General features: G+C 47.7%; 1 protein-coding gene across 1 annotated transcript in view; it reads right to left on the bottom strand.

Moving 5' to 3' along the window:
* The window catches only part of DNAH9 (dynein axonemal heavy chain 9), a 164,745-nt gene that overhangs the window by 102,220 nt on the left and 46,250 nt on the right, over window positions 1–16,275 (bottom strand). Inside the window, exons 32-40 of the mRNA XM_072351683.1 lie at window positions 15,601–15,811; window positions 13,223–13,350; window positions 12,630–12,738; window positions 10,991–11,138; window positions 8,896–9,070; window positions 5,263–5,436; window positions 4,399–4,606; window positions 1,409–1,574; window positions 733–835 (exon numbers count right to left, since the gene is read on the bottom strand). Of these exons, the coding sequence (XP_072207784.1) occupies window positions 733–835; window positions 1,409–1,574; window positions 4,399–4,606; window positions 5,263–5,436; window positions 8,896–9,070; window positions 10,991–11,138; window positions 12,630–12,738; window positions 13,223–13,350; window positions 15,601–15,811 (1,422 nt within the window). The remainder of the gene's footprint in view (window positions 1–732; window positions 836–1,408; window positions 1,575–4,398; window positions 4,607–5,262; window positions 5,437–8,895; window positions 9,071–10,990; window positions 11,139–12,629; window positions 12,739–13,222; window positions 13,351–15,600; window positions 15,812–16,275) is intronic.

Raw genomic sequence — 16,275 nt, 5'->3', positions numbered from 1 at the left:
GCCATGGAACACTTCATTTTAACACATAACAGCTAAAAGGAGCCATAGCTTGGGCTGACTTTGGTCACGAGACTTCTCCAAGAAGCTGTGATGCAGCTGAGAGGAGCAGAGCTGCTGACTGTTGGCCCATGTCAAGCCTCCTAGATCCAATAAAATTAAACCCTGAGGTTTAACATCTCTTCTAAATCTATATTTGCAGCACATAATGAGATGATCTCATGTGTGGCAACCAGCCCAGGGCAGGCGTTGGAACTGGGCGGGCTGTAAGGTCCCTTCCAACCCAAGCCATGCTGTGGTTCTATGATTCTACCACCAGCATTTGGTAATGTCTTTTTTTCCTTTTTTTAATGAGACTATAGTGCCAGTTCCATCAGGGCATTTTAGAAACCAAAAGGCTTTAATAAGCTGTGCTCCAGAGGTCACCAGCAGCTAAACAAGGGCAAAATCTGTTTGTCTGAATCCAAAGCTGTCCCAGAAGTAGGTATCAAGCTGACTGGCAACTGGTGACTGTTCCCTTTGATGGAAAAGAAAAATGCAAGGAAAAACAGACAAGGGAATATGGGAATGAGTCTGCAGTCTTACCACTATGAATTTCGGTCACCCAACTGATTAATGTCATTTCTACTGATAAAACAACAGCAGCATCCTTGTCTGGTTTTGTTCTGCCCTCATGCTCCAACAGTGCCCTGTGAGATGAACTCAGCAGCAGGCCTGTCCTGCTCCAGGCTCTACCTGCAGCCGTGGGTTGATGGTGAAGCTCCCCGCTGTTGGGTTCATGCACGACACATACTGCACGTTTGTGATCTCCTTCAGTGACAGCTTGGTCCTGTCGTACCTGCGGGCAGAACAGGCAGCAGGGTGAGCACGATGTCTGGGTTGGCTTCAGGGCTGCGCTGGAGGCCCATGCTCAATGTTCCCTATATGCAGAGCTGAGAACATCCTTAGCCCTCACAGCAAGGCTGGCTACAACATATAATTACACTGATCTCCTGCCCAAGCACTGTCACTGCTTTTTCTTCAAATTACCTCTGCCTAGAAAATGTTTGTTTTCTGCTGAGTGCAAACAACATCAGGTGCTTGCAGCGAGGGCTCAGCAGGGATGATGTGTCCCCACAGGGGCTGGAGCCACCACTTTCCCCTTCTCTCAGCACTGCAGGGCATCAATGTTGATCACTCTGTCTCAAGACCACAGCAGCACACCACAGAAAGAGCAGAGCCAAGCACGTCTCAGCCAGGCTGGGAGAAAGCAAGCTGGTGTGCTGGGGATGGGCAAAACCCTGAGTGTGCCCCACAGTACTCCAGCCCAGAAAAATGTACAGGCCCAGAAGGGAGAACTGCACTGCAGCATCCTCCAAAAAGCCATCCTGAACAAAAAAGTCTGAGCAGTGCAGCCTGGGCAGCCTCCTACCAGTGTCCATAGTCCAAGTGCTGCCTGATGAGTGTATGGGGCTGCACTGTCCCATAGGCATCCACTGCCGGCATGTTCATGTCATCAATGAAGTAGATGAGCTTCTTGGTGCCCGGAGGGCCATAATTTCTGCCAGCCTTTTTCTCTAGTGGCTTCTCAAGCACACCTGTACAGAGAAAGAGATGCAAATTTAAACTACCAGAGCCTGAAAAATAAAACAGGTTTCCTTCCCCTCCCCCCCCCCAGCTCCACATCACATGCAGATGCACCAGCCCAAGGAGCTGGGTGATGCACAGGGCAGACACCCTTTACTTCTAGCAACAGGAACCACACAGATTCCCTGCTCCCCTCCCAGAATACCAAAACCTCATGTCCAATGTCAGCTGCCAGATTAGTCCTCAGATTTCAGTAGGGTCACGCATGAGCAAAGGAAAGGTCACAAAGGAGAGTTCCCTGTTTCAGAGCTTTCGAAGATATTACTTGGTTTTAGCAGAAGGCTGAGGTCACACATTGTAAAACATGGGGAATAATTACAACACCAGGCCAGTATTCAATAAAAGCCATTTCACCTTTCTGCATATAACATCTCATAGCTATTGGTTCCTTCAATTCTGAGCTACCTTTACTGGCTCAGCAAGTGGAAAACCAAACAGAAGCAGTTGTCTTCTGCTGGGTGCAATGGATCCTCTCCTATAGACTGACTTGGAGCAAATTCCATTCTTAGGGGCTCACTGCCACTAGTCCCAAGAGCAGAATTAGTTCCATTTACAAAGCCTGGGTTTTCTGCACATCTATGGTAGCACAGCAAGCAGCAGTTCTTAGTAATTAGGCAGGACCTGCAAATGCAAACAGGACTACAAACTTTAATAAAAGTCTCCTTGTTTAGAATGCACATTTAATCCAAACATCACCACGTGCATTAGTTATTAAGGGAGATTTACGTTCTGTTTTTTTCAAGGTATGAATTATATATGCTTTAAAGCATCATTTGTTCTGGCTTTTCTTGCACTGCTCCGGTGCATCTCAGAGAGCTTTTCTTTCCCACTCCTCAAAATTCAGCCCACTTCTGGTTGCAGACAGCTGCTGCACAAAGGAATGAACTGAGCTGAGAAAAATGATGCATCTTGCCTCAGCAGAGCATCCCCCCCCTTGAATAAAACCGTAAGATTTGAGATTTCTGGTAGCAAGTTAAATTAAGTGTTTCAAATAAGCATTTAATTTAAATGTAATTAGCCCTTAATGAACATATAAAATCAGCCCTTTTTGAGGTTACACAAGTATTCAGAATATTCATCACATTGAAACGCAATTACTGGGGATCAAGTGACACGTTCGTGAAAGACACATTTTAATTTGAAGCCACTTCCCACAGTAACAATAAGGGTCCACATCTCCACCTCTGTGCTGCTGCATACTTGAGCTGGAACCTGAAAGAAACGATCCCTGCAAATGGGACTTTGCAAGCATCGCTCCTCTCCATGCTGCCTGCTGGTCGGGGTGGGACAGGCACCTTGTCTAAGAAATTGCTGGCTTTGAAAGTTTGGGTCCTTCTTTTTTTCCTTCTTTTTTTCTTAAAGAAGGTTTAAAAAAAAAAACAAAACTGCTTTGTATCCATGTTTTACTAATTTAAGAGGTGACTGCTGGGGAAAAAAAGCAGCCAACTGACAAACTGTACCAAAAGGGACAAATTAACTCTAAAAAATGAGCAGTGGGGAAGCCTGCCGAGCAGCATAAATCATGCTTCCCCGCACAAGGCTTACAGCCATGCCTTCATCCCCGAGCAAGATGACTTGTTCCCCTCTGCAGAGGAGGAATGTCCCCATCTCAGACTACAGCTGTTGGCTGCAGCAAATAGGGATACTGCCAGGGTGCACAAAGGGCAGCACTGCTCTCAGTAGCTCAGCCCATCCAATGGCTCCAGGACATCCCAGGGAGAGCCCAAAAAGGAAAGATGGACCAGGCAGGGGGAGAAGGAGCTCCCCGCCATCACCATGCTTCTAACAACATCTCAGTGATGCTTCAGGGATGGCGCTTTCATACAGGACCAGGGGAGCAAAAGGACTTCAGGCCACATGGGTCACAACAGGAGAAGGTTTAGAGGAGTGATATAAAGGAAGTGCTTTGCTTCATGGTGACCCTCAAGCACTCTTCAATTCAAAGCAAGCTGGGTTGTTCCATTCTTTGTTAATAAAAACACACAAATATAACTTTTTCTGTCTTTTGGGCAACTCAAAGTAAAAAAAGCATTCCCAAAATGGTCCATTCTGCAAGAATCTCCACCTTTCTCTTTGTTTCTGAAGAAATCACACAGCAAACTGACCATGCCTTGGACCTCAGGGCTCTGAGCCTCCGTGCAGGCTGGGGGCAGACCTGCTTCATGGGGACACGTTGGGCTGCAGTGGGAAGCAGAGGACACCACCAGCAGCAGGCAGCCCTGGCTCCCAGCCTTGCCTATCTGCCTTCACACCATCCTCCCTGGTAACTGGGATTGTCATCATATCCCAAAGACAGTTTGGATCCTAGCTAAGAATCCTACCTTATTCTGCATGGCTTAAATGCAAGCATCTTAAAGACAAACCTCAAGTCAAGAATGAGCTGCATGCTGTGCAAAATAGCAGTGGATTTCAGCACAGCCCTGAACTGGAATCGCTGGTGCTCTGAATTCAAATTCTCACATTGGAAAGCATCATCTCCCATGAAACCAGGAGATGAGGGCTGCGTATTGTCAGCACAGAGCACATAAATCAAACAAAACCTGTAGGAGACCAGGCAGCTCACCTATGGTTTCCCATCAGTGTGTGTCCTACTCTGAACCCTGTGAGATTCCTGGGCATCAGGTACCATGCTAGAGGAACTCATAGAATCACAGAATCACAGCATGGTTGGTTTCAAAGGGACCTCACAGCTCCCATGCTCTACCCACATAAAAAGCCATCTGCCCACTGCCACCCCTCTGTTGATGCAGCCCCATGGCTTGGCTGCTGCCTCACCTTGCAGCATGGCAGAGGTGGTGTAGTAGTTGAATGGGACCTTCTTCACCACGTAGGCATCTGTGTCCAGCGAGGAGAGTTTGTCCCCCACCAGCACAGACTTCCCAGTGCCTGCACTGCCCACCAGCATCACCGGGCGCTGGCGCTCCAGGAGCCGATCCATGAAGTACCGCAGCCGGACAGTCTCAGTTGTGGGCACGAGACAAGCCTGAGGGCAGGGGGAAATGAGAAGGTGAGCAGTTCTCACCACTGCCACAACCCCACAGCCACGCACCAGGGAGCAGAAAAACTGAGAGGTGGGAATGGATGAGAAGACTCCAGTTTGTAGACCACACCTGGAAGGGGAATGACACAGCTGCCAGCCATTAAGATTAAACTGTCTGTGCAGATGAAACCCTGACATCTGGATGCTGGCAGCAGCATCTGGATCTCCCCACAAACACACATTGTGCTAAAATGGTTATGACTTTTTCAAGTCATCTGCTCACAGCAGCACTTCCAAAAGGAGAGAAAAGTGTAGCTGGCAAATGCAGCTCTATCTGCAGACACGTTTTGCCTCATAAAAACATCTGTTTTGAGACAGGTGCAGAACAACAACGTGGGGTCTCGGGGGTTTTGTCCCAACAATGTCACTCTGCTACCAGTGAGCTGCCACCAAACCCACCTCTCTGTACACAGGTTGTATGTGAAAGGCTAATGGAAGGTGATCTGCACAGTCCAAGCACCATACTGAAAACCAGATGATTCAGTTGTACCCCATGCAGAAAGGCATTCTTACTGAGAACTGCTTGATGTTTAATTACGCATCATCCCAACTGCTTACAGTCACCAAATGCACGACCGACCTACAGAAGGCTCACAAACCTGTAACGGCACTTCTGGATCAAATTCAAACTGGGGGATCAGTTTAGACCAAGGCTCAAACTTCTTTGTTTCTGGATCGATGTAAAAGTCAAAGACAGTTCCCTGAGAGGGAAACTTGATGGTCTTGAATTCTGCCACCCACCACTTGCTGAACTCCACTCTGTAGTCCACAAGCTGTGAGACAAAAAGGGGAGACAATGTTAATCTGGAGGAATTCACCAGTGCTGGAGAACGTTATCAGCCCCCATCCACCAAAGAGGGATCGGTGCTTAAAACATGTTCCACTGTATAACGGTCTTATTCTTTTTCCTATTATTAAGCTTAATTTTTCATTTCCTTCATTTCTTCTCATCGCTCCTATTTACTCATCTAAATAATTCATCCCCTGTGTTGATCACTCTCACAGCAGATAGATGGATCAATCTGAGAAAGAGCAATACGTGCCTGTGACTAAACAGACCGCTTGATTGATTTGCAGTGCCTGCTCCTTCCAACAGACAAGGACACAACATCTGTCTACACTGGTGGCCATGGTTAGTCAAAGCATGCATACTAAAGCTACTCCTCATAAATCACAGCACTATTAATATCAGTTGCTGTCTTCTGGCTTCTTTTAAACCACGGTATTCTGGAGCAACAGGACTGTGCCAACACACCAAGGCAGCAGAAGGGACCGTGTGTCCTCGGCTCTGCTTTCTTCTTGTTCCTCGTTATGTCCTTGCAAGCATGGAGATGTTAGAGCATTTTGACTTTTATAAGAGCTAACTGCAGTGCTGGTTCAGGACTTGCAAAATGTCCTTATTTTCCTCCTCTGACACAGATCTCCTGTGTGATAGCACGAAAGCCCGCGTGCAGATCGGGCATATTTCAGCCTTCTGCCCCAGGGAGGAGAGGCAAGGGAGGGAGGGGAAAGATGCTGTTATAAAAGATGTCTGTGAAACACTGGATGCGAAATTTATCCAGTTTTAACAGTACAGAGTCTTCCTGAGGCATCCGTGGCACTATCCCCCATTTCTATACCACGTCTTTTCCCAGGCCAGAAGCTGGGACTGCCAGAACATTGCCTTCGTGCTGACAGACCTCCATTAGGAAACAAAGGCTTGAATTACCACCAAACGTCTTCTGTGAAGCTCCCTGAGCCATCACTCATCAAAAAGCCCAGAGGATCCTAAAACCAGCTTATTCGTATTCCTGATTTTGCATTCTCACACTATTCAAAGAAGGGGAATAACTGTAATTCTCCGTTCTCCCATTGTCACAACCGCTCAGTGCCAGCAGCAGAGCAGCCTTCAACAGGAGGGACATACAGCAGTGCTGGAAACCTTCTCGCAGTGTTGCCCTCACTCCTAAAGCCCAAGCTGCCTGCAGCTGCATGGGTTCCAGCCCCAGCCTCACTGCCAGGTCAGCCTCCAGCTCAAACTGCTTCCTTAGTCACAACCCTGTACAGATTGCCACTGATCTCGAAGCCTTGAACAGGCAAATTCATCATTTGGTTTTGTACAGGGGCCCCACTGCCCACCACCACATGCGGAGCGGTGAGAAGCCTTCCCAACTCTTTTCTCCTGACATTTCAGCAGCAAAAGGTCAACACGAAGGGCACCTTCAATGGAAAGCAATAAACAGATTTTATATTGGATCATTTTTCATCAGGCTTCCCCACGCTTGCATCGCTGTACCCTTGCTCTCAGCTCTGACATTTACAGAGCATCAGAAGCAGCTCCACGCCAGGCAGCGTCCCACAGGGACACTGTGTGCATCCTCCTGCAGCCCTCAAGAGGCTCTGGGAGCCCACCAGGCCCTGCTAGTGCACAAATGGCTGCAACAGTGCCAGGGGCGCAGGAGCTGTGGGGTGAGGGATGTGGCACCCACTGCCCACACAGCTGTGCTCCAGGCAGCTTGCTGAAGGAGCTGCGAGCTCCTGTTACTGACACAGCAGTCTGCACTGCTGGAGCAAACGCAGTATTTCCCAGTCTTTGTTTTCTTTTTTATTCCCCCCGCACTAAGGACAATTATTTCCCAACTGTATTGAGGAAACTGAGGGGTGAAGGCTTCCACAAGGACCACAAAAAGCCATTCTCATCCAGCCCACACAGTGCCAGGAGGCATGAGGGCTCTTGTAAGCACTAAGTCTGGCTTCAGTTGCTCATCACTTCCCAAAGCTCCTTGCCATGAAGCAAACGTGAGCAGTCCAGCAGGTGTTTCTGACCTGTGGTAAGGCACATTGTTTCAAGCTGAGCCATGCAGCTGGGAAATGGGGCAGAACAAGGAGACGGGGGGGAGAGAAAAGGCCCCTTTATCTTCTGCTTCCCCAGGGCAGCTCTAGAAAAGATCCTTGCAAGTCCCATGGTGTTCCCACACCAAAGCTCCCACCAAAGCCACTGTGTTCCAGCTCTATTTTGAGCACCAGGGTCTGAAGAGAGAGTTTAAGTTGTGCACTATCAGATGATGACCTTGAGAAAACTCAGTCTTACAATAATACCACCACATGAGGGATCACACCCACCTCACCTAATGCAAACGGATGGATACAGAGGCTGACAGCTGCAATTAATCTATAGGATAGATGTACTGCAAAAAGCAGCATAGGGAGAAGTGCCCTGCCTTCCTCTGCCTCTCAGACAGGAGCGTACTTGGACTGTCAGAGGCTGGTGATACGTGGACTGATCAGTCCTCCTACCCCAAAATCTAACCCTGATCTCTAGGTTGTGCCCTCAAGCACTAGTCTAGGGTCCAAAACCTTGACTGTGCCCTGCAGCTTGCTCCAGGGAACCAGCTGCATGCCCACCACCACCCACCTCAGTAGCTGGCAAAGCAGCCGTGTGGATGCTGCTCTGCACTATTGCAAGGGCAAGGGAGTTGAGAGGTCCAACAACAGTTGCAAAAGCCTTGGCTAGACCCTAAGAGACCCACACACTCTAAAGAGGGACCCTTTTTCCACATTTCATTTATGATTATCACAGATTTTCAAAACCCACATAACAATTCCAGCTGAAGACTTAAGCACCCAAAGAGCACCACGTTTTTGATCCTGTCGGACAGCCCTCCTCCAGCAAACTGCACCTTGGAGAGCACAGCCACTACCTCCACCTAAAGGGAGGTCCATAATCCCCAAGGTATGTCATGCCCTGATGACCACTTCTCTTTCTCACATGCTTTTATCAGATGTTGAGGACTACCAATGCCTGATGCACACCTCTTTTTAAGAAAAGCCATTGGTGCTGAAGGACCGATTGGTTTGCATCACACAGCACAAGGTCTACTTGTGCAATCTGATTGCTGAAGGGCTGCTCAGCTGATACAACACCTGATAAACCACACTTAACCTTATCACATTAAATCTATCCACACATCTCCATAAATTAACTTTGTGTTTCTCCCCACTGAAACATACCTGCATGAACAAACATCCTGTCATTGTTTGACCCTTCCACCCTCCCTCTCTGGTGCTATGAGGTCTTTCACAAACTGAATTGTGTTCACATTTCAAGTTCATTATCATTTACATGCAAGGCCCAGGAAACCAGCATTACTGATAGAGCACTACATCTTGGAAAGTGTTAAGGAAATGGAAAAAAAGGAAGGGAAAAAAAGAGACTTGCATAGAAGACTGATGAAGCAGCAGCTTCTCATTACCTGGTCTTGAAACATTGATCCACCAAAGGCCCAGACAGCAGCAAAGACAAAGTAAAGTTCATACAGCTCCTTGGGGCAGTCGGGAGGTGTGTTCTCCTCTGTCAGGAGACACTCAAGGAGGTAACACAACATCTGAACCACGCTCTGCTCAGGAATGGGAATAATCTTCTTAAACCTAAGGGATGGAAATTGAAAGCACAAGAAATGTAATCGGGCCCAGCACTACAGTTGCTTGCAACACAGAAAGGCAAGCCTAGAAAGCCTTTTCTCAGAATAATAGCATTTTGCTTCAGTGCATGTCTTATTCACGAGCACAGCAATCAAAGAGAACCCCCATTCTCCTCCCTGGACCTGCTGGCACCGGCACATACACAACTAATAACAGTAATCGGAAGTTTCAAGCATTTTAAAACTTTGATCCTCTTGAAAGAAGTAAAATGGAAGTCTCGCTAAAGGCAATGATTTCCTGCGAACACGGGGAGTTCAAAAGCGGTCAAATAGAGGAGTAATAAAATAAACCCTTTCATCTTGCCATTTTACATTAATTTAAGCTACACTTACAGAATTCCAAACTAATGCTGTAGCAGAACCGAAGTCCTCCATAAAGTAATTACAGCTATTTGAAAGGTTGGTGCTACAATTTCTGAATTAAGCAAGCTACCAAAATACTCAGCTCAGGGCTGTCTGCAGATAATCTATGGATTTCATACTCTGACACAACAACATTCAGCTGAGTGGGAAGTGTCCACTGGATGCTGCTGCTAGCAGCCTCATTCAGTTTCATCTCACAGGGAGCGGCTCCCTGCTAGCTCCTACCCAACTCTAATTTCCAAAGGCAACTCTCTTCACTAATTCAGACCCTTCTGACACATCCTCATTCTGATCAATAACACCAGTGCTCAACCGTATCCTGACTGTTTTTTGGTGGTGGTGGTGGAGGCTTTTGTGTGCTTTTTTTGTTGGTTGGTTGGTTTCTAAAGGAAGGTGGGAGCAGCAGAGGATGTGGGAAGCTTCCTTGTGGCCTTCCAATATTTGAAGGGAGCATATAAACAGAAGGGGAAATGACTGATCACGAGGGATAGTGATAGGACAAGGAGAAATGGCCTCAAATTGAGACAGGGGAGGTTTAGGTTGGATATCAGGAGGAAGTTTTTCACCCAGAGGCTGGTGACACACTGGACCAGGTTGCCCAAGGAGGCTGTGGATGCCCCATCCCTGCAGGCATTCAAGGCCAGGCTGGATGTGGCTCTGGGCAGCCTGGGCTGGTGGTTGGCGACCCTGCACATAGCAGGGGGTTGGAACTGGATGAGCATCGAGGTCCTTTTCAGCCCAGGCCATTCTGTGATTCTATGACTTTATTGGGACTCTGCCTTGGCCGACTCTCATCACATGAGGATTAAGAGAGCTCTCTCCATTGATCACTGAGCAACTACCACAGGACTTCTCTGTGTGCCCCACCTGGGAACAAACTCAGCCTAGGAAAGATCAGGGCCCTTCCAGAACTTCAAGTTCATATGCATTGGACAGCTGTCCAACTGTGAAATACATCCAGGCTGGATGTCTGTACAGACTGATTCCATTTAGTTCAAATGCATTGGAGAAAGAAATTGAAAACTGCCACAAGAGCAATCCCACCCTCTCTCACAAAAAAAAGGGAAAAAAAGAGGGAAGAAGGAAAAAAGAGATCTGATGTCTCCACCGCCCACACTGCAGACTGAAAACTATTCTTCAGCAGTGGTCTAAAATCTGCTCTACTGAAAAACAACTTCTCGGGTGGACCCAGGTCCAACCTGACGCTTCAAGAGACTGAGAAGGTTTTGTCTCTAGGACCTCCTGGATTTACCATCCGAGAGATGCACAAGAAGTACAGGCACAATCAGATGAAAACCAGATCTGTGTTGCCTTGGTAAACCAGGAGTGTTGCCTTGCTTTACTGTTTTTTCGTGGTTAAGCCAGTGATGCTCAAAGCTCTTAAGGGGAAGGAGGAATCTTCTCCCCTCTACTGCTACATCTTCCCAGCCCCAGCACAGCACCACCATTGTGGGGGTTGAACATGTCCTCCTGCCCTTGGGGAAACAGTCACTGCAGATGGTACCTTGTCCTCAGGGTGTCCAGACAAGGTGGCAGGTACTTATCAAACAGAATGGTCAGGTTGGCTCTTTCTGACTGGATTTCTCTCTTGTCAATCCAGCTGCTCACTGGGGGATTCCAGCCCAGATCTGCTGAGTTGATGTACAGGATCCCTTTAGGGTGAGAAGGAAGATACTGATGACACAGCAGAGACCACTCTTGGCCTTCAGCAGAATTGCTCAGCAACATCCACTCAACCAGCAACACCTGGATGTCCCATTACACACCCCATCATAGCGGATATCCACAGCCCAGCACCTCTGCCCTCCATCCCCATCACTGTAACAACAACAGGCAAAAGCTGGCAGAAAGGGCTGAGGAGCTGTGCAGGTCTGGGCAGGGTGTGCCATGCAGGCTCCTCAACACCAACACAGCCCAGCATGGAGCCTTGTGGGAGAGCCATCAACAGGAAGGGTTAACAGAAGCTTGATATCAAGACAAAAATCTTGACTGCACCAGCAGTGAGCACTTGCAGCCCACAAGGCCAACAGTACCCTGGGCTGCATCAACAGAGGGGTGGCAGTGGGCAGGGAGGGGATTGTCCCCCTCTGCTCTGCCCTCATGAGGCTCCATCTGGAGCACTGTGTCCAGGCCTGGGACCCCTAACACACAAAAGATGAGGAGCTGTTGGAGTGGGTCCAAAGAAGGGCCAAGATGATGCTCAGAAGGCTGGAGCACCTCTGCTATGAAGAAAGGCTGAGGAAGCTGGGGTTACTCATCCTGGAGAAGAGAAGGCTCTGGGGAAATCCCACTGCAGCCTTCCAGTACGTAAAAGGGCCTACAGGAAAGATGGAGAGGGGGAATTATTTAGATCTAAAGAGGGGAGATTCAGGTCAGATGTGAGGAAGAAGTTCTCTACCTCAAGGGTGGTGAGGCCCTGGCACCGCTGCCCAGAGAAATGTGGGTACCCCATCCCTGGAGGTGCCCAAGGCCATGGATAGGCCCTGGACAGCCTGATCTTGGGGGGAGGGTGGGCAGCCAGCCCACAATACGGGGTGGGACTGGACAGGCTTTAAGGTCCCTTCCAATGTAAACCATTCCACGATTCTCTATATGGCCCAAGAAACACCCACTCTTCAGTGAATCCACTTCACAATCCTTGCAGAATAAAATGAGGAGGAGAAATACAAACAGTGGAGGGACACAACCTAGGAAAAAATGACCACATCTCCTGACTGACTCAAAGGCAGAACGTGGCCCTGCTTGAGTCATGTTATTGCTCTGGGCCTCACTCCCCTGAAATCTGAAAGTAGGAGACACCTTCACTCCCTCTTCTCATGCATCACACACTTTTTCTGAAGATTAGAAGCTCTCTGGGATACAGACTGTCCATACAGGGCCCTGCACAACTGCAGCACTCAGCACTGCTGCTGCTATCATCACCCATCAGTACCAGGGAGCTGTGGTTCTAGCTCCAAGATACATGGATTTGGGTTTAGGATCCCCAGTTTGCCCAAGTGCTTCAGGGTTACATTCTGCCCATCAAAGGCAAACGTGATCCCAAGTTGGGAACTTTCACCAGGGTCCAACAAAAGTCTGGTGGATGGCATTGGATCCCCATTTGCCCCTTCAACACCCTGGGGTGAGGTCAGACCAGGACTCACCAGCTCTGGACACAGTCGCTGGGGTGGCCGTGCGCAAGTGGCTGATCTCAAAGACCAGTCGCATCGTTGGGTTCAGGGGGATTCTCTCATTGCTTGCCAGGGTCAGCACCTGCATACAGCACACAGAGCAGCAGCACAGTTCTGGGGTTAATGCATCTGCAGGAACAGGACTGACAAGCGCTCAATACTTTGTGCTCAAAAGCTTGGCTGCTGTCAGATCGGTTCCTATAAGCACAGCAACTGATTTCTAACAGGTAGTGGAATGATCCCTCTCTTCCATGACCCAGAATGAACAGCACTCCCTCGGGGTGAGAGAAAAGGTGCATAATTATGCCCTGTTCTGTTTTTAAAGGGTCTGCAGTTGTTGTAAGGACATCTGTGGTTACCCGTGATTCCAGTTTCCCAAGAAAGGGAAATTCCCACGATAGCATGCTATTTTCCTCACACATCATTTTCTTCATGTAACACTGTTTGGCATAGCTGAAAAAAACACTGTCACAACTGTATTACTCGAGGAGGCATCACTTTCATGTATCCATTTTCTCCCACGTTGAAACACACCGTGCAATTCTTCTTTAATTTATATTAATTACCTTATTATCATCCATCACTGTATTAAGAGACTCAATCCACATCGGATCGATATCTCCGTCTAGTACCATCCACTTGGGGCCGTCGTGTGTGATGTTGGCCAGCTCTCGCATGATTGATGAAAACAGCCCTGGGAAGATGACATGAATATCCTGATGAACAAATCTGCCACCTGCTCTATTTTCTGTAGCATCTTGCTAAAAATTATCATAATTAATGCTTTCATCTTCAGCATTCAGAACACCGCACACCTGTACATGTTTTAAGTAATAAATACTTCCGTATCATGATATGGGTCTAGTCTGCTTTGAAGGAATCATTATGTTATCAGTCAGCATCACTTGAAAATGACTGCAGACCTACACATGAGCTTCATTCCCACTGAGAATACGGGTTATGAGAAGTGGAGATGCTGAGAGGCAAAAGAAAGCATGAATTACACAATGAAGGGAAAATCAGTTAAATCTGCCTTGGAGTTTCTTATAAGTGTTGGGTTTTTTTGGGTTGCTTTTTTTTTGTGGCTCAAAGTATTTCAGGGAAATCAAGACGCATTAAACACCGGGTCAGGGCTTTAGTGAGATTGAGGGGAGAACAAGCACAGGATGGCATTGAATGACAGAACAAAATGTCAGTAAAATCAAGGAGATGCAGAGGATGCAGTGTCTCGAGGGGAGTAAATAATGAATGGTAAGAAGAGCAAGGAGGCTGGGAACAGAGCAGCAGTACTGCAGAGCAAATGGAAACTCCGCTAAACCACAGCTCTGTTCTACTCATGGAAACACCAAGGGAGGTGCTGGTCTCCATGAAAAAACAGCAGGCAAACACGAAAGGAAAACAAAGAGTCTCTCCTGATGAATTGTTAACCAACACTTCTTTTCTCCAGGACAAGCTATTTCTTTGTGACCCACACCAGGAATGGATGGTGGCATTACATGTCTGAAAGCAAAGCTTGCACACAGCAAATGCAGAAGAGTTCACCTGATGTGGGTATCTCATTCTGAGATTAAGTCACAAAAGGGCACTCTGCTGGCTCTGCCTCTGTGCAGCCCCTCACATGCTGAACACGTGCCATGCAAACTGCCTCTGAATCTCCTCCAAGATCATTAGTATCTAAAATATCGACTGCCTCGGAGCATCAATCTCTCCTCATATGTTCTGTGACAGCAGCATGGAGAAAAGTGCCTCTCTCCTAACCTTGTGCATCCATACCACAGAGCTGTCGTGAGGCTTAAAAAAGGAGCTTGATTTTATAAAGTACCCTTTTAGGACTCCCCCATGGGACCTTCTACCATCCAACACATACAGCTTTTTCAGCTCTTGATAATGAACAGTGATGGGATGACAGCATCACCTCTTGTTGGACTGTGGGAAAAATCTCCTTGCTGATATTTAGCCAAAAGAAACAAATTATTTAAGGAATGGCCAATACAAAACATGTTTGCCTTTAAATCTCAGGACAGAATCACTTATGCATCCTTTGAAACGTTGCAGGCCAGGCAAGACAGAGTGTATGCCTTTACCACATCCCCTGTGCTGCTGCTCTGTGCCACCTGCGGCCCTCCATCTGCTGCCGCAGCCTTCTGCACAGCTCTGCCTGTGTCCCACGCTGCTCTTCCTCACTTTTCATTTAGGGTCCTTAATTACAATTAAATTAAATGAACCCTGACATCAGAGCAAAGCAGGGGATCGGGAGGGGTCTGTGGCAGGTGACAGTTTGTCTCTTTATCTTTGATGAGATTCTGGCCAGGAATGACTCATGGCAATGCCTTTCTCCCAAACCAGCTGCAAACATAAATCAAAACTGCATTTCTGCATTAAACACAAGCAAGAGTTGACTGTGACCTTTCAGCTAGTTTTCAACTCATGGCTTACTTTCCTCGGGAGTGATGAGGACTGACAGACTGGCAAGTGCTGGTGTACTGCAGAGATCAGGCAGTGACTCAGTGGAAAAGGCTGTGGTGGAAAAGCATCACTTTCAGAGCTGGTGTGTGTGTTCTACCAGCAATGGAAACCCAGGGCTGGCAAATGCTGAGGGGCCCCAGCACACATCTCTTTTGTCATTGGTCCAGCCCACTCCAGCTCATCCGTCCCATTTAGGATGTGGTAATTGCTGTTCTTAAGAGATGAGACACTTATTCTCAGGGCATTAGCATAAAGCAGGCTTATGTTACATTTTCCATCTGAAAATCAAACATCTAACACATCCTATAAATCCTTTTGACCACATGCTCTCATGTGGGTGTGAGCAGCAGACAAGCACCAGGCTTTGCGACCTGCACACAAAGAACCCTCCTGGGTTGCTCAAGAAGTTCATAAAAAAATAACCCTTCTTTATCTGCACATTCAGGGAGAAAATACACTTATGCACTTATACACTTACCGTCCTTCCATTCTCTCGTTGCTGGGTTTATGATGCCAAAAAGCTCATCGTTGGTGACTGCCTTGGGGTTGAGGTCTGTCCAGACAGGTCGTCGCTTCATTATCTGGTAAGTCCTATTCAGAGACCTCATCACCTGCGACTTGCCCGTGCCTGCATTTCCCACCACAAAGACAGAGTGCCGTACTGTCAGCAGCTCCTCCAGCTGCACCACCTGAAAAAAGCATGCCCGAATTTCAGACAGCGATGACATATTGAAGTTCAGATCTACACAGCAGCTTCTGCTCAGCCTTTCCTTTAAAAGGATGCGACCAAGATACGCAAATGGATTTGGCTCAAGTCTGATCCAGCCACTCTGATCATGATGGTTGAGAACCTCAGACTGTACATAAACCCACAGCACTATTTCACCTGACCAATCTGGTGGCCTCCTATGATGAAATGACAGTATCAGTAGACAAAGGAAGAGCAAGTGATGTCATCTGCCTGGATTTCTGCAAGGCCTTATCTATGATGCCACAGCACATTCTTATTTGTAAATTGGAGAGATACAGATTAGAACTTCTTGGACTATTCAGTGGATAAGGAATTGGTTGGATGGTCACAGCCAGAGGGTTGTGGTCAGCAGGTCGGTCTAGGTGCAGGTCAGTGATTAGTGGTGTCTCTCGGGGGACAGTC

This window comes from Excalfactoria chinensis, chromosome 17 (assembly GCF_039878825.1).
Source record: "Excalfactoria chinensis isolate bCotChi1 chromosome 17, bCotChi1.hap2, whole genome shotgun sequence".
NCBI classification, from domain to species: domain Eukaryota; kingdom Metazoa; phylum Chordata; class Aves; order Galliformes; family Phasianidae; genus Excalfactoria; species Excalfactoria chinensis.
Note: the sequence above shows the minus strand (reverse complement) of the source record. Positions and strands in the feature narration are given on the sequence as shown.